General features: G+C 52.1%; 1 protein-coding gene across 1 annotated transcript in view; it reads right to left on the bottom strand.

The window, feature by feature from the left end:
* Positions 1 to 9,990: 9,990 nt before the first annotated feature.
* The window catches only part of BMP7 (bone morphogenetic protein 7), a 96,933-nt gene continuing 80,043 nt past the window's right edge, over positions 9,991 to 26,880 (bottom strand). The window contains exons 4-7 of the mRNA XM_003806158.6: positions 24,933 to 25,130; positions 16,155 to 16,231; positions 14,424 to 14,534; positions 9,991 to 12,343 (exon numbers count right to left, since the gene is read on the bottom strand). Coding sequence (XP_003806206.1) covers positions 12,194 to 12,343; positions 14,424 to 14,534; positions 16,155 to 16,231; positions 24,933 to 25,130 — 536 coding nt within the window. The 3' untranslated portion in view covers positions 9,991 to 12,193. The remainder of the gene's footprint in view (positions 12,344 to 14,423; positions 14,535 to 16,154; positions 16,232 to 24,932; positions 25,131 to 26,880) is intronic.

The following is a 26,880-nucleotide window of genomic DNA, read 5'->3' on the forward strand; positions in this document are numbered from 1 at the left end:
AGCCCACGTGTCCTGATTTCCAGCCTGTTGGTAACAACAATGACATTTATTCATCAAAACATGTCAAATAAGCTCTGCTGTGTGCCAAACACTGTGCTGGGAACTGGGGACACACAGTGACCAAAATAGACAAAGTTGCTGCTCTCTAGTCTTCTGTAAGGCATTCCATCGTTGGGTGACAATCAGTATTAAGGAGAGAAAGCAAGTGACAGGGGAAAAGAGATGGTCAGGAGGAGACTCAGGGGTCAACAGGGGTCAGAAGACTCTGGGAAAGGTGACTTTGGACAAAGACCTCAAGAAGCCTAGGGAATAGCCCTGCAGCTGTCTGCAGAAACAGCATTCCTGGTCCCAGAATCAACCCGCATTCACCAACCTGGAAGCTCTCTGAACCCCTTCTTTCAGGGAGGGGTATGCATGACTGATTAAATCTTTCGCCATTGGTGATTAGATCAACCTTCAGCCTCTCTCCCCTCCCCAGGGTCAGGAGGTGGGGCTGAAAGTTCTAACCCTCTAATCAGCATTTATTTTTTCTTTCTTTCTTTCTTTTTTTTTTTTTCGAGACAGAGTTTCGCTCTGGAGGGTTGATTCCATTGGCCATTCAAGGGTTACCTAATTAGCATAAACTCAGGTATGGTCAGGAGAGGATTGGTCTGAATGACAATCGATGCTCCCATCAGCCCGCTGAGGGAATTCCAAGGGTTTTAGAAACTCTGTGCCAGGACCAAATATTTATTTTTTATTATATCACACCTTGCACAAAAGACTTTGCAGGTGCGATGGAGTTCAGGATCTTGAGATGAGCAGACTATCCTGAAATATGTGGGTGAGCCCCATGTCATCACAGGGTTTCCGTGAGACGGTCAGAGAAAGAGATGACAAGACTCTTGGGAGCAGAGGTCTGAATGAGAGTGAGTGAGGAATGCTTCAGTGCTGGCTGTGAAGATGGAGGGAGCGACTGTGAGCCAAAGAGTGGGGGTGCCCAAAAGGCTGGACAAGGCAAGGTTCCTCGGAGCTTCCCGAATAAGCCAGCTCTTCCGAGACGTCTGACCTTAAAAGAATAAATATGTGTCATTCTAAGGCACTAAGTCTGCAGTCATGTATTACAGCAGTCATAGGAAATGAAGACTGGGGTGGAGGGGGCAGACCTAATGCCAGCAGGAGCGGGGGTGTGTCCTGCATGGCCTTTCTGGTGATTTTACCCGAGTGAGGGGGGAGCCCTTGGGGGGCTTTAAGCAGAGGACTCTAAATGTCATCAGATCACGATGGCAGCTTCAATAAGCCAGCTCCGTGATAAATGCTCTGCTGACATCAACTTAATGAATGACCCCAGCAACCTAGAAGGTTATTATGACTGTGCCCATTTTACAGAAGAGGAAACTAAGGCTTCAAGGAGCTACGTGATGTGCCCGTGGTCACGCAGCTCACAAAAGCTCCAAATTGTTCCTTTAAAAAGACACACAAGGTCCTTTGTCCGGTGGCCCTATTTGTTACAGGAGTTTCCCTTCAATAAATTCGCAGCTCTCCATGCCCCTTCCCAGCCTCCTGCAGGTCCCTGCGGCTCTCATAAGGAGGCAGACGCTGGCAGACCACAGGCTCATGATGGCCAGCCCAGCAGGCTGGATGTCACTGGGGTCTCCAGGAGGCAGGACAGGGCTCAACCCCAGCTCCTTCACTTGTCCACCTGAAGATCCTTGAGTAAGTGGACCCCAACCCTCGAAACCCCCGGCTTCGCCCCAGGCCTCAGGCTCCAGCCTCATTGTCTGACTCCAGCTTTTCTGATGCAGTGGTTCTCAACTGGGGGTAACTGTGTCCCCCAGGGACACGTGGCAATGTCTGGGGGATGTTACTGGTATCTGGTAGGTAGAAGCCAGGGTTGCTGCTAAACACTTTACAATGCACAGGATGGCCCCACACAAACAATGCTCCAAACCCTAACATCACTAGTGGCAAGGCTGACTTCTCTCCAGCTTCACTGACTTTCCCCAGGAAGGGTATCCTCTGGCTCTTAGCCTCAGTGTCTCCCTCATCCCTTTAGGCTTGGGGGCATTTTACATGGATTCCATGCACTCCGCCTTTCACAATTTTGTACACGTTCCAGCCCCTTCCCTTCCACCTTCCGCCTTCAGTTGGTCCTAATTTGAGCCAATTTTGTTTCCTACAGGGATGCTTTGTTAATCCTTTTGTTTTGTTTTGTTTTTGTTTTTTTGAGACAGGGTCTTACCCTGTTGCCCAGGCTGGAGTGCAGTGGCATAATCACGGTTCACGGCAGCCTTGAGGACCAATGATCGTTACCTCTCAGCCTCCCAAGTGGATGGGATTACAGATACATGCCACCACACTCAGCTAAGCTTTGTATTTTTTGTAGAATGGAGTTTCACTATGTTGCCCAGGCTACTTTGTTTTTGTTTTGGTTTTGGTTTTGGTTTTTGAGAGAGTTTCGCTCTTGTTGTCCAGGCTGGAGTGCAATGGCACAATCTTGGCTCATTGCAACCTCCGCCTCCCGGATTCAAGAGATTCCCGTGCCTCATCCTCCCGAGTAGCTGGGATTACAGGTGTGCACCACAACACCCAGCTAATTTTTATATTTTTAGCAGAGACGGGGTTTCACCATGTTGGCCAGGCTGGTCTCAAACTCCTGACCTCAGGTGATCTGCCCGCCTCAGCCTCCCAAAATGCTGGGATTACTGGCGTAAGCCACCTTGCCCAGCCTACTTTGTTAATCTTCTACCTGACACCTGCCATTGCCTGAGGGTTTCCTTGATGATGCACTCAGGAGCCTGTCCAGGCAGAGGGACACGTCACCCCAGAGCCTCCTTCCTCCTGACCCCAGAGCCTGGGCTTCCTCCCCACTGACTCCAGAGCCCGGGCACCCCTCCCTCCTGACCCCAGCATATCCCTCTGCCCAGAACACTGCCTGCAGCTCGCAGGTGCTCAAGACGGACTTGTTGAATGATGAACGTGGCAGACGCCGAATTGGACTCTGAGTCCTTGCTCTGTCCTTTGGGCACAGGACCAGCTAGAGAATCTGCACGGCCCAGGGCAAAATGAAAATGCGGGGCCCTTGTTCAAAAGGTATGAATAAATTCAAGACAGCAAGAACAAAAGCATGAAACCAAACTCCAGGCCCTCCTGAGCACAGAACCTGAGGGACTCTTGGCCGGCCAGTAGTTCGTACCTGTCTTCCAACTCAGGCTGCCGGTGTGGGTTGGTGATCTGTGGGCACCCTCAGTCCTCACACCAGTCTCCAAGCCACTCAGAGCTTGGCAAGCTCTGAGCCTTGCATTCTGCAGAATCCCGGGCCTAAGATCCGGCCCCATCTCGTCCACCATGAGAGCCGTGTCTGAGAGGGACGGGGAGAAGCACCGAGACTCAGTCAAGGGACCGTGGCTCTTCCAGCCCAGGCGCATGCTGCCTCCATCCAGATGGCTGCAGCCACTCCAAAGCTTTGGAGAGTTCTGTGTTTTTCCTCTTCTATTTTTATTTCCTCAAATCCGAGACCAAGAGAGATCAGTGCCAGAGTCCTGGAGGGGTCTAAGCCAGGAGGAATTGATCCACAGGCAAGAAGAAAAACATGTCCGAAGGAGGTCACTGTGAGTGTCCTTGTCAGGGATAGACGGGCACCAACCCCAGTGTGGGCTGGGCCCTGACAAGGGCTGGGTCCTGTGAGGGAGGGTTGGTCCTGCCGTCAGATGCCTCAGACTAGGGCTGGCCAGGGCCCCCTCTGCACTGCCCCACCCTGGAGGAGTTGTTTCCACTGACGCTTGTGTGAACAACTCCCCCTGGGGTTGTGAGGACCCAGCCCAGCAAACGTTTAAAGGTCCCGTTTGGTCTATAGGGGCGCAAAGGCAGTCTGTGGCGCAGCTCTCAGGTTTGTGAGCGTTCAGTGAGTGAGATCAAGTGTGAAGCACTTGTTATGCCTTGAGCAGGGTCCTTGGCTCAGAGGGAGGGCTCAGAAGCTTTCACTGTGTTTTGCAAAGATTCAGACCAGTCATCCCATCCTCCTTCCCAGGCACATGTAGGATAACTGGGGTGACAAGTGACTCTATAAAGAATTGGGGGCCTACAGATAATGCCAAGCACATAAAACTCAGGCCTCAAATTGTTGAAATCATCAGATGGGGTGGGGGGATTCTTAGTGGGAGGCCCCTGGATTCCACTGCAGTCCCTGTTGTTTTATTTTGCACCTCCTCTGTACCAGATACTTTATTCTTAGTGCAACCTGCAGTGTGTGGTGTAGCTTAGGTACTGTGGGAAGCAGAATTCTAAGAGGGCCTCAAAGATTTCTGCCCTCTGTATAATCTCCACCCCTTGAATGAATATGGTGGGCATTGCTCCCCAAAGTGAAGGGATTCTGCCCATGTAATTAAGGTCCCTAATCAATTGACTTGGAGTTAAGCAATAGGAGATGATCCTGGGTGGGTCTGACCTCATCAGGTGAGCCCTTACAAGAAGTAAGAGATATTGTCCCACTAGCTTTTGAAGGACTCATCAGGTGAGCCCTTACAAGAAGTAAGAGATATTCTCCCACTGGCTTTGAAGGATTCGCTGCCAAGTTGCAAGAGGGGCACATGGAAAGGACCTGAGAGAAGCCTCAGGAGCTGGAAGTGACTTGGCTGACAGCCAGCATGAAGATGGGGGCCTCAGTCCTACAATTCCGAGAGACTGAGTTTGGCCAAAACCTGAATGAGCTTGGACAAAGACCCTGAGCTGCAGATAAGAACACAGAGCTGACATCTTGCATTTAGCTTTTGTGGGATCCTAAGCAGAGAACCCAGTGAGGCCATACCTGCACTTCCGACCCATGGAAATTTTGAGAATAAATGGGTGATGTTTTAAGCCACTTAAGTCCATCACAACTGTTACAATCATAGGAAACTAATACAGATAGGTAATTGCCAATTACCAGAGTCTTTAAAATTCTGCTGGTAATAGGACTTGGACTTCTGATTTTTGGCTGTGCCTAGTGTCACCCAGAATAAAAACCTATAGTTCCCAGTCTCCCTTGTAGCTAAGTGTGACTGCATTTGTGCTAAATGAGAGGTAAGTGGACCTTTTGCATCTGATCTTTGGGTTGGCTGCTTAAAGAAAGCACACAAACCTAGAACACAGATGATATGGTCTGGCTGTGTCCCCACCCAAATCTCATCTTCAGTTGTAACTCCCACAATTCCCACGTGTCGTGGGAGGAACTCGGTGGGAGGTGATTGAATTACAGGAGTGGGTCTTTCCTGCACTGTTCTTGTGATAGTGAATGAGTCTCATGAGATCCAGTGGTTTTAAAAACGGGAGTTTCCCTGCACAAGCTCTCTCTGCTGCCCTTCATGTAAGATGTGACTTGCTCCTCCTTGCCTCCTGCCATGATTTTGAGGCCTTCCCAGCCATGTGGAGCTGAAAGTCCCTTAAATCTCTTTCTTTTGTAAATTTCCCAGGCTCGGGTATGTCTTTAACAGCAGCATGAGAGCAGACTAATACAACAGATCTGACTGGTGCTCCAGCAGCCATCTTGGACCATGAGGTCGGTTGTGAGGATGAAGCCATGAATTAAGATGGCAGAGCAGAAAATTAGAAGCCTAGATCCTTAGGGGCAGAGTAAGACAACTACCACCCTGTCTTTGGATGGCTGCCCTTCAGACTTCTTTCAGATGAGAGAAAAACTTTTATCTTCTTTAAGCCACTATTATTTGGGGTTTTTCTGTTATATGCAGCTGCTCTTAAATATCCTAAATATAGGTAGGCACCATACCCATGTCACAGATGAAGGAACTGAGGCACAGAGAAGGTGATAAGTTGCCCAGATGGAGGTCTCACAGCTGACTAAGTAACTGGGTTGGGCTCTGAGCTGGAGCCAACCCCGGCCCCTCTGCCCAGCACGTGCTGCCTCTTGCCTGGTGGCATGAGAATTCTCCTTTGTCCCAGATAAATAAGAAGGCAGCAGATGTCTTCCCCAGGGGAAGTGAGTGTTTGTCCTCTCAGCCACCTCCACATGCGACCTTGACTGGGTGCCACTTCCCGCTCTAAACACCAGACAGAGTGGGCTTGTGTGCCCATCCCACGGCCAGTCTCTGCAGAGCAACCTCCCAGGACGAGGAGGAGGAAGGGGCAGCAGCTTGATTGGTGCAAGGTGGGACTGGAACCCTGCTTCCTCCAGGTACCCTTAACCCTCCCCACTGTGGCTTCCCCTGGTCTCTGCATTTCCAATGGCCCCCAGTGCACTTTGGATGAAGCCCAGGGTCCCTCTGTGGTCCTCAATGCCATGCACAACCAGCCTGCTCCTTCTCTGCTAACGTCCTGCCTGCCTCCCTGTGCCGCAGCCACGTGGCCTTCTCGCTGTTCCTCCCGCCTGCCACCCCAGGGCCTTTGCACACACTCCTCCCTCAGGTGGAAGAGCTCTTCCCTGCAGTACCTCCATCCCTGTCAGCCCACGTGGCCTGCATTCAGGTCTCAGCTGAAAGGGCCTTCCTCAGGGTCTGTCCCTGACCACCTTGTCCTCCCCGTCCCCCTACATGCTGTGGCTTCCCGACACACGTCATTCCTTGGCATTAAATGGCTCGATCAGGTCTGGCTTCTCCACTAAACACGGTAGGCACAGTGACTAGGCCCATGGGACTTTTGGGGCCACAAACATATTTTAATGCCTTTCAAAGTCAGAACAAATGAATGTAACTATTCCTGGATGATATTCACCTTGATGCCAACACAGTCAAAAACAACAATTTGTCTTATTTCTGGATAGAGGAGGGGCCACAGCCATGCTGGCATGGGGCTGGGTCCTGTTTGTTTGCTGTATCCCCTGATCGGGACCCACTCCCGTGAGCGCAGACATCTGTTCTGTTACCTGTACCCACTGCCCGCCATGGTGCCTGGTGTACGGTGGACACACGATGAATTAGTGAGTGAGCAGATGAAGAATGAACACTTCCGGCCAAAGACGAAGCTCGTGCTGTCCCCAGAGCCCACCCTGCTCCTAGAAAGGGCATCGCATCGCACTTTGGCTGCCCCAAGCCACCGTGGTCATCCTTATTTATGGCCACCTGCTCCTGGATGGGGGACTCTGGCCTGGAGCCCCCGTCCAGCTGCCAGCCCCCTCGCAGAGAGTGCCCCCAGCAGTGCACGTGAGAAGGGTTGGAGCTGGTGGGAAGCTGAGGTTGAGTTCCAGCCGTAGGAGCTCCAGAGTTCACTCTGCCCAGCATGGGCGGCAGCAGCGGCACCAACCAGGAACAGTGAGGACCAACTGAGGCTGGATGGAGAAGCTCTGTGAGGCCTGAGAACCCTGTGGTGGGAAAGGGAGAGGGTCTTGTGGTGGATTGAATGGTGGCCTCAAAAAAGATATGCCCACGTCTGAATCCCTGCAACCTGTGAATGTGCCCTTACTTGGAGAGAGGGTCTTCACAGATATTAAATATCTAGATCTTCACAGATATTATAAAGTATCTAGAGGAGGTGGTCATCCTGTGTTATCTGGGTGGACCCTAAATCCAATGACAGGTGTCCTTATCAAAGCCACACAGGGCCGGGCGCGGTGGCCCATGCCTGTAATCCCAGCACTTTGGGAGGCCGAGGCGAGTGGGTCACAAGGTCAGGAGATTGAGACCATCCTGGCTAACACAGTGAAACCCCGTTTCTACTAAAAATACAAAAAATTAGCCGGGCGTCATGGCGGGAGCCTGTAGTCCCCAGCTACTCGGGAGGCTGAGGCAGGAGAATGGCGTGAACCCGGGAGGCGGAGCTGGCAGTGAGCCGAGATCGCACCACTGCACTCCAGCCTGGGCAACAGAGCGAGACTCCGTCTCAAAAAAAAAAAAAAAGGCACACAGTGGAGCGATGGAGAAGGCCATGGGTAGACAGAGGCAGAGATTGGGATGATGCAGCCACGGGCCCAGGAACACCTGGAGCCACTAGAGGCTGGAAGAGGCTGGGAAGGGTCCTCCCCGAGAGCCTCCAGAGGAAGCACAGCCCCGCTGACACCTGGATTTTGGATGTCTGCCCTCCAGAGCCACAGGAATGAATCTGTGCTGTTTTAAGCCAGCAGTTTGTAGTGATTTCTTATGGCAGCCCCAGGAAACTCACATGCTCACTGTCTCCAAAAGATCTGAACAGAGGGCAGGACTCAAAACATGCCTGTGAGAATCCACTCTGTAGATGGCCCCGGTGACCACTGCTAACCCTCCCAGCCCCCCAGCACGGTCCACACACTATTGTCACCAGGCGATGGAGGAGAAGACAGAGGGAAAGGACTACCCGTGTGCAGCGTCCACGGTACAGCAGGCTGGCCATCGGCCCCACCCACCAGAGAAGCTAACACTCAGCGTTGGTGCGCACAGAGGAAGGCCCTCAGGCAGTTTGGAAGCAGGAGGGAGACCGAGCCCTGAGCAATGGTCCAGGAACTCAGTCGTCAGGGCCCAACACACAGGATGGCGGACGGACACTGGCAGGCTCGGAGCTGCAGGCCAGGAATCCCCATGTTTCTCCAGCAGCCCTGGGAGATTCCAGCTCAGGAAAGCCTGGGGTTGAGCCCAGGTTTTGAGGTTTAAATTTCAGTTCCAGTAACTATTAGCTGGGGGACTTTGAGTAAATTCCTTCACCTCTCTGTGCCTGACAGTGAGCGGGACTGAGAGGAGAGGCAACGAGAAAACGCTCCAGGGGGAAAATGAGCAAGAGAGGTGGTAAACCAGGAGGGGGGAAGATGAAGAGGATAGGTGAGGCCATTTGTAGTGCTATAGCCACAGACGCACATGCCTGTAGGGCCTGCCCAGAGGGCCAAAGGGGAAAATGGGACAGCGGTAACGAAAGAATGTTTGTCCTTTCCAAAGTGCCCGGCTCTCCCAGGCTAGCCTCTACTATCCTGCTCTTAATAGGGACATTAGGGACATGGATGCACATAAATACGCATCTACAATTTTAAAAACAGCAACTGACATTCACCCTTTTGTAAGAGAGGCAATAGGGAGCAGTGGAGACTGGGCACCAGCTGTCCCTCTGCAGCCACCCAGAGCAGCTGTGTGTGTGGGGCCCAGAGTGGCCAGGCCTGCCGATTCTCAAGAGAAGCCAGACTTGGGGAGTTTTTCTTCACCCTCATCTTCTGATATTCAAAAACATGTTGGCAATGAATCCACATTTTAAGACATGGATAAACACCACCATGCCGGGGGAATAAGACTCGTGTGCAGGCCACATCTAGACCTCCAGTGTGTGGCTCTGGCCTTCAGCCTGGAAAATGGAACAAACGCTAAACTGCTTGTCCGGACAATGGCGGGAGGGTCTGGAAATCACAAGGACTGGGACTTGTTAGGAGCAGCCGCTTTATTCCAGGCAATAGGGGAAGAATGGGCGGCCTGTCCAAGTATCAGGCTGGGATTCCAACAACAGCCATCAGGTGACCTGAGTGTGCACTTCAAAGAGGAAAGGCGTCCAAACTGCTGCTCCACGCTACACAGCCGAGTGCTGCTCCATGCTCGGCGAGACACTGGGCCCTGGCCGCCTTCGCCAGGCCTGCTGGGGGCCATCCACGTCCACAGTCGCGCTCCAGCAGCTGCCCCAACTGCCCCAATCATTTGCACTGGACAGTGTCAGCTCTGGGACCGGCACCGCTTTAAAGTTTTGGGCGTGCACCTCCTGCCCTTTTTCTCTCTGTGGTGCCTCTATTTTATTGGGATGACTAAATCTTTCAACTATGTTAGCAGTAAACACAGCTAATTTACCCCCTGCCTCTTTGAAACAGCTGCTGACAGCTGCACTGTAATTCAATCAAGGACCTTTGTAGTCGAGCCTACCAAATTCACATGTGTTGCTTGGTTCCATCTCTCCTGCCCAGAGCCCCACACAGCTGCACCAAATATTGACGAGCGGCCACTTCCCCCCAAGGCCTGGATGCTAAACAGAGCGTTCACGGTGGAGGCGAAGGCAGGGAGCTCTTAGCAGTGTGAGAGAACTTCAGTGTCCAAGAACTGAGAGAAAAACACAACACACACAGACAGACACAGGCCAAAGAGCCAGAACCAAACGTCTCCTTTTATTGCAAAGTCAAACCCTTTTTATTTTGTCTATTTATACAGAATTTTCACTAAGGACTGCTCGACGCAACAGCCGTGAGTACATTGGTCCAACCATTAATAAATAGTCTTAAATAAGAAAACAAACAGGTTGAAGGAAAGCAAGCTCATCGTCCTGAACGAGGGATTAAAGGGGGGGGGGTGTTCAAAAGAGCTTTGGATGGAAATAAATAATCTCTTTGCTTTGTAACAACTATTTACAGGTTTAAATGTACAAATGATGCTAACCAGAGGCTGGTTGGGTCAGAAAACTCACACCAAGAGGGATCACACAAAAAGCCCCAGCTCTGCCAGCAAATGAAACCAAACATAACAAAAAATACTCCTCCCCAGTGACTAGAGAGTGGAGGCTGCAGCCCAAGCTACTAAAGAAGAAAAACATCAAAGAAAATAAAAACAGAGCCCTGGTGTTTCCAGGAACTGTCTGAGTCAAGATGGAGAAACAGTCCCCCACAAGACCGGGTTCCACATGGCCACAGTTTTGGATCACCTTGTTTTCTTCACAGATGCAGAAAACGTTTGCAGACAGTCTAGCCCTCCCCGAGGCCTTGTGTTTGTGGCCGGAGGCTGGGTGCATACTATTTATGGGACTCACCAGCCAAGGCAAGGCAGGCTTACACCAAGAGCCACGTCAGAAATGCCACCTCCAAATCGGGACACTTGGTTAGGATGTCACCCTCAACAAGGCTTCTATTTGCAATGTAAGTCCAGCACATCCTGCACCCATCAGACCTCCTATTATGCCATCTCCCCCTTAATTCAAGGAGCAAATTTGTTTGCAGAGACTTCTGATCAGGGTCTGCAAATGAAGAGACAGCCACGGGTGCCCTTGCCAGGGCCCAGCCTTGGAATGCCACTGCAGACAAAGACCAGAGGGTCCACTGGGGGGATGTGCAGTGCTCCTGCTCACCACACTCCCGTGGAGAACTAGGCTTCATTGGTGCTGTTTTTTTTTTCTTTTGAGATGGAGTCTTGTTTTGTCACCCAAGCTGGAGTGCAGTGGGACGATCTTGGCTCACTGCAACCTCCACCTCCCGGGTTCAAGCAATTCTCCTGCCTCAGCCTCCAGAGTAGCTGGGATTACAGGTGCGTGCCACCATGCCCGGCTAATTTTTGTATTTTTAGTAGAGATGGGGTTTCACCATGTTGGCCAGGCTGGTCTCGAACTCCTGACCTCAAATGATCCGCCCACCTCAGCCTCCCGAAGTGCTGGGATTACAGGTGGGAGCTACTGTGCCCGGCCCATTGGTGCTTCTTAACAACAGGGTTGAGTTGCAAGTTCCATCCTACTTGCTGTCCTTGTCCCCTCTGCAATTTCACATGGATTTACTACCACTGGGGCGAGGTGAAAAGCCAATCCCAAATGTCTACGGGTATTTCACACACCTAGTTTCATTTCTGCCACTGCAAATCCAGCTGAACAACAGAACATATTTTTCCTCCAAAGATCAACACACCGCCCTCCTCGGAGCAGACATTTGCTCTTTCCCCTCCCACTAGATCTTGGATTTGGGCAAACCTCGGTAAACACTGGGCCTCTGCAAGCCTCAGAATGAAAACTGTAGGGAATGGAGAGGGACCTCCCCGCCCTCCACTTGACACAGCTTCTGTTTACGCATCAGGATAAACCGAGAAATGGGGATAAATTGTTTAGGAAAATATATCTGTAACGTCCTAACCATTTTCATTCATTCGTTTTATTGTGACATTTATTACAGGAACTTCTGGGTCAATTTTCCTTTCGCACAGACACCAATGTGCCCACCCCTTACCACGCCCCCTTCCTCCCACGGCTGGGTGGCCTGGCTGGCGGGCGCTCATAATTACCTCTGGAAACGAGTCCGTGCATGGCTGAGACTTCCCAGCCAATGACCTGGCCCGGCCATTTTTCTTTATGCGTGTTTTTTTTTCCTGCTAGGTTTTGCCTGCACAGCTTGTAGGATCTTGTTCATTGGATGCTGCCACTGAAAAACTGATCAAAAGCCATATGCTGCTCATGTTTCCTAATACTCTTACACCTTTAAAGTTGGGGATAGGGAGGGGAAGGTCTCACAAAAGGCAGTTGGTCTGCTGGTTCCTGGCCAAGGCGAGCAATGGAGGATCCAGAAAAACTTGGCCCCAAAGGGTCTGAATTCTCGGAGGAGCTAGTGGCAGCCACAGGCCCGGACCACCATGTTTCTGTATTTCTTCAGGATGACGTTGGAGCTGTCATCGAAGTAGAGGACGGAGATGGCATTGAGCTGCGTGGGCGCACAGCAGGGCTTGGGCACCGTTTCCGGGTTGATGAAGTGGACCTGAAACACACACCAAAACATGGGCAGTGGTGAGAAGCGGTGAGTCGTTCTAACTGGCCTCCACGTTTCTATAAAGAAACATCCTGTCTGGGCATAATGAATGACTGCAGGTGACACTCCCCAAGCCAAGCACTCCCTGTTCTAAGCACTTTACATGGACAACTCAGTTCTGGGATTATCCCTGTTTTGCAGACAAGGGAACCAAAGCATAGAGGTTTTCACACTATACAGTGGGGAAGGAAGGGGCCAGATCCAACATTCAGGACCAGGTAATTCTCTGTTGGGGAACTGCCCTGTGCACTGTAGATTGCTGAATAGTGTCCCTGACTTGGACCCACTAGAAGTGCTCCATCTTGCTCATGGACTTCTCTGCACCTTACAGAGGATGTGGGACAGGGACTCACAGACTCAAATGCCTGTGAGTGCCACTGATAAGCAAAATAGACCGAGCTAAGACAATAGGGAATGGAGGGGACTAAGGCAAACTAAGGGAAGAGGCCGCCACTCAACCTAAGCTGACGGCAGCCAACCAAGATCAGTGTTAGCAGATCTGCCACGTGTTCAAGACAGGCCAGAGATTCCACTGTCCTGTTGTTTTCAACGTGAAACTTCTGGGTTTCCAGCAACTGTAGGTGCCAGGCAAGAGCATCAGTGACTGGCACTCTGTTCACAGCCTCCAGGCTGTGACTGCTGACATAGGCCAGCATGCTTTTTACACATTTTATGATGGACAATTTCAAACTCTTACACATCCATACCCTTCCCCACCTGCTCCACCTTGAATGATTTTAAAGCAAATTCCAGCCATCAGCTCATTTCCTCTGGAAGCATTTCATCAGGACTCTCTAGAAGACAGTTGCCCCCTTTTAAACATGACCACAATCGCATCATTTCACAATCCCTGGAGAATTCACTTTGATCCCGCAGATCTCTGGTGAAATACTGATGGAAGTAGGTGCACACAGGGCGACGGCACTCCTGTTCCATGGGCCATGAAGGCAGGGGTTGGAGAAGGATAGAGATGTGTCCCCTGGCAGCCGGGGAGACATGCCTGGCACCTTCCAGGGGATACTGGCACAGCACAGCACATCCAGGCCAGGGAACACGTTGGGGAGGACTCTTCTGTTTCCAGCCTAAGGACCTTCAATCCCAAGTAGGGCTTTGGAGTTTACAATTGAGGAGGGGAGCAAGGGCTTTGGAAAACCAACGCTTAAAAAAACAAACAAAGAAACAAAAACCCCTGCCCTCAAAGAGCAGAATCAAATGAAAGGGATAGATGAGATTTTTCTCCAGGACTTAACACACAGGACAGGGACAAGAAAAGAAGGAGGCAGATTACTAAATGAAAGGAGGGAGTAGTCCTGGTAGTGAGCTCTCTGTCACTAGAAGCATTCAAGGCAGGGTGGATGATCAGTAGGCAGGAAAGGTTCAGATGATGTTCATGACAGGGAGCTACAAAACCAAGGTCTTTGAACCTTGGATTCTAAGCAAAAGAACAAAATCCCTGTAGCTCTTATCACTATGGTTGCTGTTGGCAGAGCAGGAATAACACCTACTGAGTGTCGCCACGTGCTGGGCGGGTTAATCTCATTATCACATGGAATCTTCCTGGTGACCCCACTGAAATTTAACTTGAAATGGCCCCATGGGTCCCCACTCATCTCTCCATCCCATTATCCTGCTGGCCAGCTTCTGATCACTCTGCCCCTCACTGAAATTTCTCATCTGTTTACCTGTTTCCTCTACTAGAAAATGAAGCAGGGCCCAGTGCTCTTAGGCACCGTAACCACCACCCACAATACTACAAGCATCCTCAAAGGAGCCCATACAACTTTTAGTTACTTTAAAAATTAGGAGAAATAAATGAACTCCAGGGTCGAAGATTATACTCCTCTTTATACCAAACCAGTCATAATGTACAACTTTTGATTTTTTTTTAATGGCGCAAGGGGCCCCCAGAAGTCATGACATGGCAATGGGCTGACATCTACTCAGGCCCCAGCTTGGAGACAGCAGGATCTGGTGGCCTCGCAGCCTGCCCGGCCCAGGTGACCACACCCCAAGATGGCGTGACACCCACCAGCGTCTGCACGATGGCGTGGTTGGTGGCGTTCATGTAGGAGTTCAGAGGGAAGGCACACTCCCCCTCACAGTAGTAGGCGGCGTAGCCTTCGGGCGCGATGATCCAGTCCTGAGGAGGAGAAGAGAGTGTGGGAAACCATGCAGAAGGCCTGAGCCACAGCATCCCAACCCCCATGCTGGCCAGAAACCACCACGCCAGGCTCACGACCCAAGGTGGAAGCCTCAGACCATGCCTTCTGAGCAGCAGGGGGCCCAGCAGGGGCAGGAAACATGAGTGGCCTCTCATGGTCCCAAAAGAATGGAAAGAAGGACCACTCTATAGTCTTGGCCTGTAGTCCAAGCTTAGTAGACTGAGTGGGAAGACGGCTCAAAGCTGCAGTGAGCTATGATCACACCACTGCACCCCAGCCTGGGTGACAGAGCAAGACCCCATTTCTAAAAAAACATAAAATAAAAATGAAGGAAAGCCCCACGGGGCTTGGCTGATCCTAAAATGGACATCCATGGCTGTGTCTTCTGGACAGAACACGGCACAGGAAGGAGCCTCCAGTGTGAGGCAATCATCAGCTCTACCCTCACTAGGTGGTCACACACTGGCAGTTCACCTTAAAAAAACCTCCATGCCTTGGTTTGCCCACCTGCCAGAGAGGCTAATAACTCATAATGGCATCACCCATGCTGGCTCCAGGTGCACTGGTCAATAAGGGATCCATGTGCCATCCTTGCCTCTAGGGTCTGGGTGGCACAGAAATGTTGCCCAATAATCAATATACTCCTCAGTGATGCTTAAGCACATGGAATCTTCCAGCAGAGGCCCCTGGAGTTTGGGTTCTGTCCCAGCAGCAGGTGGATGTGGTCATCAGTCCTGAGGGCAGGCTCACAGGAGGGCTCAGAGCTGGCTGTATGCATGTACGCCCTGAGTGTGTCTGGGCATAATCCCCAGGGAAGATTCTGGACTCTCCCACTGAACTACAAGCTCCCTGAGGGTAGAATACCACCAGTTGCCCTGATGACCTCATGACAATACCCTCTCCAGGGATATTTGAGCCCCACAGGGCAGACACATTGCAGTGTTCATCGCTGCATCTCCAATCCAGTACCTAGAACAGGGCCCAGAATGCTGCAGATGCTGCACGACTGCTGAATGAGAATCACACCAGAGCTCACGGCAGGTGGATCACATGACCCTCACTCCTCTCCTAGGATTCATCCCCTGCCTTTTGCCTCACTCCATGCAAATGGCTCCAGAGGGGGCAGCCATGTGCCAGTAACATGACCCCACCCCTGAAACAGTTGACTGGTTCAGGAACAAGTGCCTGAACCAAGCTGGGCAGATCCGTCCCTCCCGTGGGAATGGGAATGGGGTAAGTGAAGACAGAGGGCAGAGGGGGAGATGGCTCCCCAGGTATCTACCTTCAAACACACGGCCCGGCATCATCTTGAGAAGCAGCCAGCCAAGGGATGGGAATGAGGTGCATGCAGAGAATGGGGTTCAGAGTCCAAAGTGTTTGGGTTCCTGGTTCGAGTTCAAGTCTCAACCACATTTCTGCTCTCGGATTTCATGAGGCCTCCCTATATCCTTAGCCCAAGTCCCCTTCCCTAGCGAGGCCACTTGATACTGGAGTCTTAACTGGCAGAGATGAGAAACAAGACCGAGCACAGACCCGCTGCCTTGTGGGAGCCCACGCCAGAGGGCCCACGCCCAAGACAGACCCAGCCAGCCCCTTACCTGCCAGCCCAGGTCTCGGAAGCTGACATACAGCTCGTGCTTCTTACAGGCCTGCCTCTGGTCGCTGCTGCTGTTCTCTGCATTGACAAGGAAGTGAAGAAGCAGAGCCCAGTGAGGAGAAAGAAACACACACATCAAAGTTCCCTCCATCTTAGGCAGTGATGTGAACAGCAATGAAGCACAGACGGCTGGGGGGTAAATTTCCCGATTCAAAAGCCAGTTCGAGGGTCTAACTGCCTTAAAACTCATTTCTACCCCCAGCAAAGGCCCTACTAAGGGAGGTGCCAATGCCCCATTCCTCTCTCATGCAGTCTTATCCCATAATACTTTCTGGAACCTTCTGCGGACACTGGTTTCTTTTATACACATGTGTCATTTAAATGCTGACATCTGCCTGGATTCCATAAGGGAATCAAACCCCATCCACCTCTCACAAGGCCACTGCAGGGGCCCTGCTCAAAGAGATCTGCTTATGAACAACCTCAACTTGTGAGGCCCCAACACACTCATCCCTCTGCAGGGGCAAGAGGATGCGGGACAGGGCCTGGGACAAGCAACCATCACCACCACCAGCAAGAAGAAATGAGACAGCAGAGAGTCAAAACCTGATGACCTTTCAGAAGAAAACACTCCCGAGGTTTCTTTGAGTAGTGAAAATGATACACGGGGGTTTTCCAGAACTACGTAAATTTGGAAGCATTCGGGTCAGGGCCTGAGCACTTGTAAACATTGCAGAAGTGTCTGTCTGTCTGTCTTGTCTCTCTCTCACACACATTGCAACCTTCCTTCCACCCCACAACAGAGGGATTGCTTTTTTCCTAGTCATGACCTGTCTTTCCTCCACCTACAACTTCCCAGGAGCTCTCTGTCATACTCAGAGCAGGGCCCAGGCTGTGCCTGTGGCCCACAGGGCCCGGTGTGCTCTGATTGACCAAACACCAAGCTCACTCCCACCGCAGGGCCCTTGCATGTGCCGTTTCCTCCACCTGCAATGCCCCTCCCTGCAATCTTTGTTGTGTCTGGCTCAAGCCTTGGTTCCAATGTCACCTCCTCAAAGAGGCTTTGTAAAGTCACTATTAGATCCCCAAAGCTAAGCTCATCAGTGCACATCCTGTCCAGGAGTCAGGAAGTGGTTCAGGAAGGGCAAGTGACCCAACACAAACTAAAAGACATAGGGACTTCTGGAAAAAGTTCCCACGTTCCTAAGAAAGACCCATGGAGAGACATTCATTCTCTTCCTCCTACTGCCCAGGAGCAAAAAATAATGAAGCCCCCCTGGCCAACTACAGCTGTGGCCTTGAGAGGAAGCAGCACTGAAGATGGTGGGATGGGGGCAGAAGGAGCTGGGGCTCAGAGGACACTGTTGAGCTCCTGGATCAACCAACTCTAATGTCCACCCAACCTCAGCTCTGCGGGCTGGTGAATTTTCTACTGGTTGAAGCGCATTTGACTTGGGTTTCTGATATCTACAGCCAACCCTCAACCCATCCCAACTGGCTGCCCTGTGAAGGCTCATCCCACATAGAAAATGGCAGTCTGCTTGAGCCCAGGTGTCACCCTTAGAGGTGTAGACCCTGGAGCACAGTCAGCCTCTGAGTGGAGTCTAACTCGTGAGTCAAGACCAGGTCCTGGGGACTGCTCCAGCTCTGGAGTCAAACCCCAGCTCTCCTAGATCTTGGACTCCTGGTTTGCAAAATGAAGAGAGCTCCTATACCTCCTGGGGTAGGCTTGAGTGTTCATGGCAGTTTCATATTTTATTCTTCTTCTTCTAGTCCACTTGTTAGGGAAATTTGAAACTACGCACATTCTCCATTCACACACACACACCTGTTAACTGTTTGAATGCATGGCTCTTTCCTCCACACCCACTACCTGCCATTAGGGTATATGTCAAAGAGTGGAACACCACTCAATTTTTGGCTTTTCTCTGATTCATGAGAATTCTATCTGCATAGCTTCTAGGATAATGAGAAATGGTAAGATAAGAAGGACATCGCTGAACTCCCTTCCCTGAACCTTACTTTCTTCATCTGTAAAATGGGTGGGACAGGAGTGGTGCAGTAAGCTAGGCTCCCATGGACCACACACTGCAAATTAGGACACCTCCTCAGACACAGACTGGACATTCTGTTGGTCCTGGAAACCTTCGGTGTGCCTTAGCTACCCCATGGCTGAGAACAATTCTGGAATGAAATGGGCTAGAAGCAGCGAGCCAAGAGTGGAAAGCAGAAAGAAGAAAGAAGAGGGTTGAGGAGGAAGGAGGCAGGAGAGAGAACAGCATGGAGAGCACAGGAGTCAGGAACCGGCCTCCAAGGCTCAGGCTGAGACAGGAGCACCATGCTCCCTGCTGGGGACTGAAAAGCAGGCTGCTTTTATTTTCATCAGCAATTTTTTTTTTTTTTTTTTTGAGACAGAGTCTTGCTCTTGCCCAGGCTGGAGCACAGTGGTGCAATCTTGGCTCACTGCAACCTCTGCCTCCTGGGTTCAAGCAATTCTCCTGCCTCAGCCTCCTGAGTAGCTGGGACTATAGGCACTCATCACCATGCCCAGCTAATTTTTGTATTTTTAGTAGAGACGGGGTTTCACCATGTTGGCCAGGCTGGTCACAAACTCCTGACCTCAGGTGATCCACCCACCTTGGCCTCCCAGAATGCCATTTTTGAATATATCTATTTATACAGATATAAAATTTATCTGTAGTTCAGAAAAGCAATGTGGAAAGATATGCACACCAATAAGGAAATTACATTTAATTGATTATAACTGAATCACATGTGTGTTTAGACCTGGTCCTGAGGAGACACTTGAGACTTTCGGTGAAGTGAACTCGCTGAAGACTGGGGCGGGGCCGGTGGGCTCCAGGCTGTGGGGCAGGAGCGCTTGCCCCTGGGTGCCCTGCCCTCGTGGCCTGCATGCCTTGTGGAGTCACTCATTCATTCAGCCATTGCTAGGGGCTGCTTCCTGGTGTGCAGGCATGAGATGAGTCCCAGGTGTAAGACAGCAAAGCCCTGCCACTCAGGGGCTTTTCCAGAACGAGAGGCGGGTCATAGATAAGTGAGTGCACATGACTTACATGGAGATGAGGGCTACAGAGGAAAACAAGGCAGGAGAAGCTGGAGTGAGCGGGCATGCTGCTGGGGGTGCCAGCAGGCGCTCTTCTGAGGAGGTGACATGTGGGTAAGAACCAAAAGGAAGTGAGATAGGAGGGTGGGGAGGCATCCAAGGGTGAGGCATTCCTGGATGAGGATGCTGAGCAGCGGGGACGAGGCGCCCTCCATGCCTGAGGCTGCTGGAGTAGCATCGGATAGAGGATCAGAGGCAGGCACTGAGCCTGGCAAGGAATGAGGAAGCTGGGGCCTGGGTCAGCAGACAGCGTGGGCAGAGGGAAGATCTGCGTGGCTGGAACCAGCCCCAAGGCTCAATGCTGCAAGGGGGTGCTCAGAGTGGATGGAGGCAGCCAGGGGGAGCCCAGAGGCCCCTGGTCCCCACCTTCCGTGGGGGAGTAGCAGGGCTGGGAGAGAGAGAACCAGCTCTGGGGCAGCAGGAACCTCCCCAGGGCCAGGGTGTCCTCAACACAAGAAGGTCAAGGTCAAGGAACCATCAGGGAGGAGCCCAAACAGCCGGACTCTATAGCCTGCCCTCTAGAGCACACGACGCCAAGCAGAAACCTAAGATGGCCTTCATGGCTGTGGCAATGCCCAGGGCCACAGGTAGCCATGCCCCTCCACGAGCCTCCTCCCTCTTCCCTATGGGGAGGCAGAGGGCAGGGCGGAGGAGAAGGAACATCGCCTCAGCTCAGGGATGTGTCAGGTGAAGCTGCTAGCTCGAGCCAGGGACATTGCTGACTCCTTGGTGTCCTGAGTCAAGGAGGATTCTGAAGCTGTGTTCAGGCTCCGTCAGAAGGAAGTCCCATGATCTATTAGCAATGTCTGTCATGAGCACAGGAGAGGCCATGATCTATTAGCAATGTCTGTCATGAGCACAGGAGGGACAAGGAGTGTCCTGAGTGCTACTTTCCCCAACCCTGTCTTAAAGTAAAGCCACGACATTTGGCATAACTTAGTTCAAACCCAAGGCCAAACAGACCAAGGCCGAGCACAGCTCATGAAGCTAGTTGTGGTGTACGAGTGAGGCGTGGGCACTGGCCCTGCCACCTGGGACTCCAGACCCTGCTCTGTGCTTCCAGGGCTCTTTGATCACGGCTGTCCCAGCAGAAAGTGGCCGGAGCTCCTGTGTATCCTTAGGACTTATTAGCAGGAAAACAAGGAAAGGAAACGAAGGAGGGACTCCCAGCTCCCCTGTCCGTCCAAGCCTGCCCCACCCGCCCCCAAGCAACAGAAAGTGAGCAGGAGACAGCCCGGACGCCAGCACCGGGATTCATCCACCTCCTCAACCCCCTGCTTGGGCCGCAGACAAGTCAGGACTGGTGCTTAGGCTCAGCTCCCGCCTCCACGGGTCATCTGGCAAAGGCGGCTGCTTACCAGGGAGCTGGGTCCAAACGTGGGTGGGGAGAAGGAAGTGCAGGGACCCAGTTTCTCAACCCCAAACCGCACCATCTGAAGAGCACGTGAAGCCCCGGGGGAGGGGGCTGGCGGGCAGGAAAGCGAGCTCCGCGTGGGGTAGCGTGGGGTAGCGTGCCGGAGCATGCGCCCCCGCCCCAGCACACACAGGGCTGCCGAGAGATTCAACTTGTGTGGCCCCACGGCAGGGCTCCAGCCCAAAACCGGGGGGACGAGCGATTCAAAGGGGCAGGCACACAGGCGTACACACTCACACTCACACTCAAGGACTCTGGCCTAAGCCTAGGGTGGGGCCCAGGCCTTGGTATTTTTATTTTATTTTTTTCTTAACTTCCAGGCAGGTTTTAGAAGAGCTTCAAACAGGGCCACGAGCCATCCGCGGGAAGGAGGCAGGTTCCCAGCAATGAATTTCTGCCACGGGAAACAGTGAGAGCCCCGTCCTGGGGGCTGTGTAAATGGAGACTTGGTGGGGCTTTGATGAGGAGGCGGTGGGGAAAATCAGAGTGAATTCTAAGCCCGCGATGCCTAGTTCCTCTCCCCCTCATTACCCAGGTGCACCCGATGGAGCTCCAAGACACGGCAGTCTCTGCCGGGATGCAGTTTGCCTACACTTCCTGCCTGGATGATCTGTCACATCCTCTAAGGAGTCTCCGGCCTCCGAGCACCCCCTCGGCACCCACCCTGTTCCTCACCTTTCTTAGAGCAGCCAGAATGATCTTATCACCTGCACCCCACACCACAGCTTGAATCTCTGCAAAGACTTCTGAACATGCTTGGCATGAAGTTCAAACTCAAGACGTGACTCCCAAGAGAATGCCTGACCCGCCCACCCTCACTCCCCTCCCCTGCTTCAGCCCCCACAGCCTCCTCCCCACTCCCCAAAGGTGCCAAGAAACCCCACAGCACAGGCCTCTGCCCCTGCAGGTCCCACAGCCCAGAGCATCCTCTCCGGACCAGCCTGGCCTCGTGGGCACCCACTGGGCCCAGAGCTCTCAGCTCGCTCGCCACGAAATCTTGTCTGCAGCCCTCGGGATGGGCTGCGTTCCCTAGGCACCACCCTGACTCTGGGTCTGTTACTATGTATGGATGTGAATGGCAACCCCCTCCTTCCTGTCCTAAATTAACACCCCCAAGGGCAGCCTTTGTGTGGGTGTTCGACATTGAATCCCAGCCTTCAAGAGTCCAGCATAAAAGAGGCTTCAAATACAAATGAAGGAATTTGGTTGGTTTTTGATTTGGGAGATCAAAGACCCCTTTGAGAAACCTGGAAAAATGGATCCACTGTCAGAAAAGAAAATATACAGAATCCCTACACACTCTGGGCCACACAGACCCACTGAGGTCCATCCGGGGGCCCCAGGACACCCGCCAGGGGTCAGGAAGCCTTGTCTTAAAAAGGCCACCAACCCCGCTGACCTGCCTTCTCCCTTGAAAAGTAAAATGAACATAAATTTCAAGCTAGGCTAGGTGAGGAGGAAGAAGCTATTGGCACTAGAGGGTTAATTTGGGGGTGGGGCTGCTGCTATCCCCTCGCCAGGACCTTTCTCAATAGCCCCCTGCTCCCCTTGGGTGCTTCCTGGGACCAACCGCAGGCCCCGGAGCTGATAAGCAGCCAATAGCTTCCCACATGGTGGCTGGGCAGGTTTGCACCTCAGACCTTTTTCTGCCTTGTGATCAACCTGGAGCCAAGAAGGCTGCAACTCCTGAGCCGGCCCCCAGATGGTTGTGTCCCAGCTCCTTAGCAGGATGAGAGAAGCACTCTGAGGAGGCTGGGGGCAGTAGCTCATGCCTGTAATCTCAGTACTTTGGGAGGCCAAAGTGGAAGGATAGCTTGAGCCCAAGAGCTCGAGACCAGCCTAGGCAATATAGGGAGGCCCTGTCTCTACAAAAAATAGCCAGGTGTGGTGGCATCCATCTATAGTCCCAGCTACCTGGGAGGCTCAGGCGGGAGGATTGCTCGAGCCCAGGAGGTCAAGGCTGCAGTAAGCCATGCTCACACCACTGCATGCCAGCCTGGGCAATGACGTGAGAACCTGTCTCTAAAAAAAAAAAAAAAAAAGAAAAAAGAAAAAGAAAATCACTTTGCCAACAAAGATGTATTCTTTCCTATCGCTGCTTTAACAAATTAACCAAGCAAATTATCAAAACAATACAAGCGGATTATAGCTCTGTGGCTCTGAAGTCCAATACCAGTCTTAGCAGGTAAATGCAACTGGGGGCTCTAGGGGAGGATCCCTTCCTTGCCTTGTGCAGCTTCTCCAGGCCACCCACATCCCAGGGCTGGTGGCCCCGCTCATCTCCACCCCTCTGTGCTCTGTGCTCACATGGCTCCAACCACAGCTCACAAAGGCTCTCTCCTATAAGGACTGAGGGGACCACCCTGCTACACAAAGCCCGCGTATTGGAAGGCCAGCTGATTAGCACCTGTGATTACAAGGGCAGCCGTAACTCCCCTTTGCCGTGGAGGGTGACACATTCACGGGTTCCAGAGATTAAGACACTGGCATCTTGGAGAGGCTGTTGCCCTGCTCATTGCAAATGGCTTCCTGAAGAGCCAGAGAAACGGCACCCCCGGGCAGCAGCTCCCCTGGCCGGCAGGATGGGATTGGGGATGGAGAGCAAACTGGGCTCCTTAGATCTGGGGGGGTGTCACCCCTCCAGTCCACTGGAAAATGGTTTGTTGTGAGGTTCACTATTCGAAGCTTTGGTTTTAGTCTGGGAGGAGTCCCAATGCATCTTCTGGCAGACTTGACACTGCATGTGCAGGGGGCGTGAGCCAGGCAAGGGGTGTGGGAGGGCTGTCCACAGATGCCCACGGTGCCAGCAGGGCTGCTCCAGGCCAGCCCACCTCCAAAGCTCAAAACCAGAATGCACCTTCTGGGGATCCCAGCACCCCCAGGCCACCAGAGGCTGTCAGTGTCGGTTTCCCAATCAGCCTATGGGGAAAGGGATTGCACCCCAGCCACAGCCCCAGTGCCAGGGACAAAGCCAGGCTCCTGTGGGGGCTCCACAAATGCCTGGTGAATTGTCAGAAAGCACCCAATGGGATTGCTGGGGACACCGAAGCTCATCCAGGCCAGGTAGATGGCCCCGGCAATGCCCAACAGGGAAGAGGGCCTGGGGCAAGGGACAACCCAGACCCCAGGGACCCAATCCCAGGGCTGCCAGTTACCTACACTGTGCCCTTAGACAAACGACTTACCCTCTTTGAGCCTCAGTTTTCCCCTCTGTGAAGTGGGAGGCCATCTACCTCAGAGCCTCAAGAACCACACAACATGATGGGCTAAAAGCTGTCTGCTTTAGGGGACCTGCAGAGCACGACCTCCTGGAAGTCTCCTTGCACAATGCGTTAACTTTACTTATATTTACTGTTAATGTTTGATTTGCTTGCAATAAAAATATTATCTTTAATTTTTTTAAAACTTATCGTAAATAAACATTTCAAACAAACTGAAAAGTATCGCAAATCATATATTCTTAAAAAACCTACCACCTGGCCGGGTGCAGTGGCTCACGCCTGTAATCCCAGCACTTTGGGAGGCCAAGGCAGGTGGATCACTTGAGGTCAGGAGTTTGAGACCAGCCTGACCGACATGGTGAAACCCCGTCTCTACTAAAAATACAAAAATTAGCTGGACACAGTGGTGCACACCTGTAGTCCCAGCTACTCGGGAGGCTGAGGCTGAAGAATCACTTGAATCTGAGAGGCAGAAGTTGCAGTAAGCCGAGATCGCACCACTGCACTGCAGCCTGGGTGACAGAGTGAGACTTCATCTCAAAAAAAAAAAAATGTGTGTGTATATATATATAATATTTATCAAGTATTAAAGTTTGCCATGAATTTAAAATATTTTTCATTTATGAAATAAAGATACAGCAAACCCTTCTACCTCCCCATTTCTTCCTCCCCCTCCTTCCATGGGGTAAGCCCCCCAGGGGTCTTCCCATCCATGTTTCAGGGTCTTCCTTCATCTCGGTGTAGCTGCAAGTGCCGCCATGGTTCTGTTTATTTAAATATCTACATGCTTGGTGTTGTGTTATACGAATGTTTTGCTACTTGCATTTCTAAGCTAGTTTATTTTTACAGAATTAAGATGTCCTGTGTAGGGGTGGATTTGGGGGTTTTCTTCCTGCTATATTTGTTCCAGAGCCATCTGGTGAGCACCTGAATGGATTTTGAGTCAGTCCCCTGCCGGGTCCCGCCGGGGCCCTGCTGGGTTCCTGTGGTGGGTCTGTGATCCCTCCCACCTGAGCATACCTGCCACGTTGGCCATCCGCAGGGCTTCCTGGTTCTTGGGCGTCTTGGAGCGGTTCTGGCTGCGCTGTTTGCTCCCCGTGGACCGGATGCTGCGGAAGTGGACCTCTGTGGCCTTGAAGAAAGCCACCATGAAGGGCTGCTTGTTCTGGGGCCCGTGCCGCCCAATCAGGCCCGCCAACTTGGGGTTGATGCTCTGCCCTGGACAGGAAGAAGCCAAGTGCACAGAAGAGTAGTTACAGGAGGGCCACGAGCGGGACAGGGCTGCAGAGATGCTATGCCTCCCGGTTCATTCATGAACTCCTTATTCCTCCATCCAGTAAGTATTTATTGAGTACTCACTCTAGGCCAGGTACTGTTTAAAGAACTCGGAACACAACTGCGAAAGCAGCCAAGAAAACATCCTGTTCTCTGGGTTTCCATGCAAGTGGGGAAGGCAGGCAGGAAATATAAGGGGTGGGGAACCAGGCTGAGGGCTGCGGAAGGTGGCAAGCTAGCGAACCCCATAAGTGCCACTCACATTCCATTGGCCAAAGCAGGTCGTGGTATCTGCCTAATTTCAGGGAGTTGGGGGGCAATCTTGCTCTGTGCCAGGGAAGGTGGGAATAACTGCAAACAACCCTAATGACTATAGGGGCCATCTGAGCAGAGATCTGGGTAACAGTGAGTGAGGGGGCCCAATGGATGTTTGGGAAGAGTGCATTCCAGACAGAGGGAACTGCAGAGGTGAATGCCCGGAGGCAGGAGCAAGGAGGGTGTGTTCAAGGGGCAGGGGCGAGTAGCAGGGACAACTGGGAGGGGCAGTAGGGGCACGAGTCAGGTCGGGTCCTATGGGCAACACGAGCACCTGCCTCAGCCCAGTGTCCTCTGTTGCTGATGTCCTCTAAAATTCACACCCACACAGAGCCTCAGGATGTGACCTCATTTGGAAGCAGGGTCTTTGCAGATGTGCTGTCGTCAGTTAAAATAAGCTCATCCTGGATTAGGATGAGCCTTAATCCAGTGACAAGTGTCCCCATAAGAAGGCCACATAAAGAGACAGATGCAGGCAGCCTGGGGAAGACAGAGGCCATGAAATGCCAAAGATTGCCAGGAGACTCTGAAGCCAGAAGAGGCAAGGAGGGATTCCTCCCTAGAGCCTTTGTAAGAGGACAACCCTGTGGCACCTTGACTTTAGACTTCTCGCCTCCAGACTGTGAGACAATAAAGCCCTATTGTTTCAAGCCACCCAGTGAGTGGAACTTCACATCCAGGGCCCTGGTCAGGACACCAAGGCGCTCTACAAGAAGCAAGAACCACTGGGGTGGGACTTTCAGTGGTTTTTATAAGGCCACTCAGGCTGCCCCTGGAGAGCCGATGGCAGGGGTCAACCTGGAAGCAGGGAGACCAGGTGGAGGCAACAGAATGGTCCACGTGGGAGGTGACGTGAGACTGGACCCAGAGCAGTAGGGAGGGAGGCTGGTGAGAAAAGGTCAGATCCTCAAGAGTTCATTTTTAAAATCTTTAGAATTTATTTTGGTTTTAACTTTTTGTTGTGAAATGATTATAGATTCACAGGAAGTTGAAAGACGATGTACAGGGAGGTCCCAAGTGCCCTTCATCCAGTTTCCCCCAAAGGTGACGTCTCGAATAACAAGAACACAGCCTCCAAACCAGGAAGGTGGCAGATTTAGGACTGAATTTGGGAAGGGATTATAAAAGGTGTGAGAAAAAGGGGAGTCTCATGAGACGGGCATGCTCTTGGCCCAAGCCCCTGGAAGAAGGGAGGGGCTGTTTACCAAGGTAGGGAAACTGAGGCAATGGAGCATAAGCTGGAAAATAGAGGGTGGAAGACAAAATGCAGTTTCGTTTAGCAGATATTGTATGAAATCCCTACTTGACACCAAAAGGAAGGTGTCAGGTGGGCAGCAGAGGTCTGGCCTAGGCTTGATCAATTGATCAATTGGAAGAG

Source organism: Pan paniscus, chromosome 21, assembly GCF_029289425.2.
Source record: "Pan paniscus chromosome 21, NHGRI_mPanPan1-v2.0_pri, whole genome shotgun sequence".
NCBI lineage: Eukaryota > Metazoa > Chordata > Mammalia > Primates > Hominidae > Pan > Pan paniscus.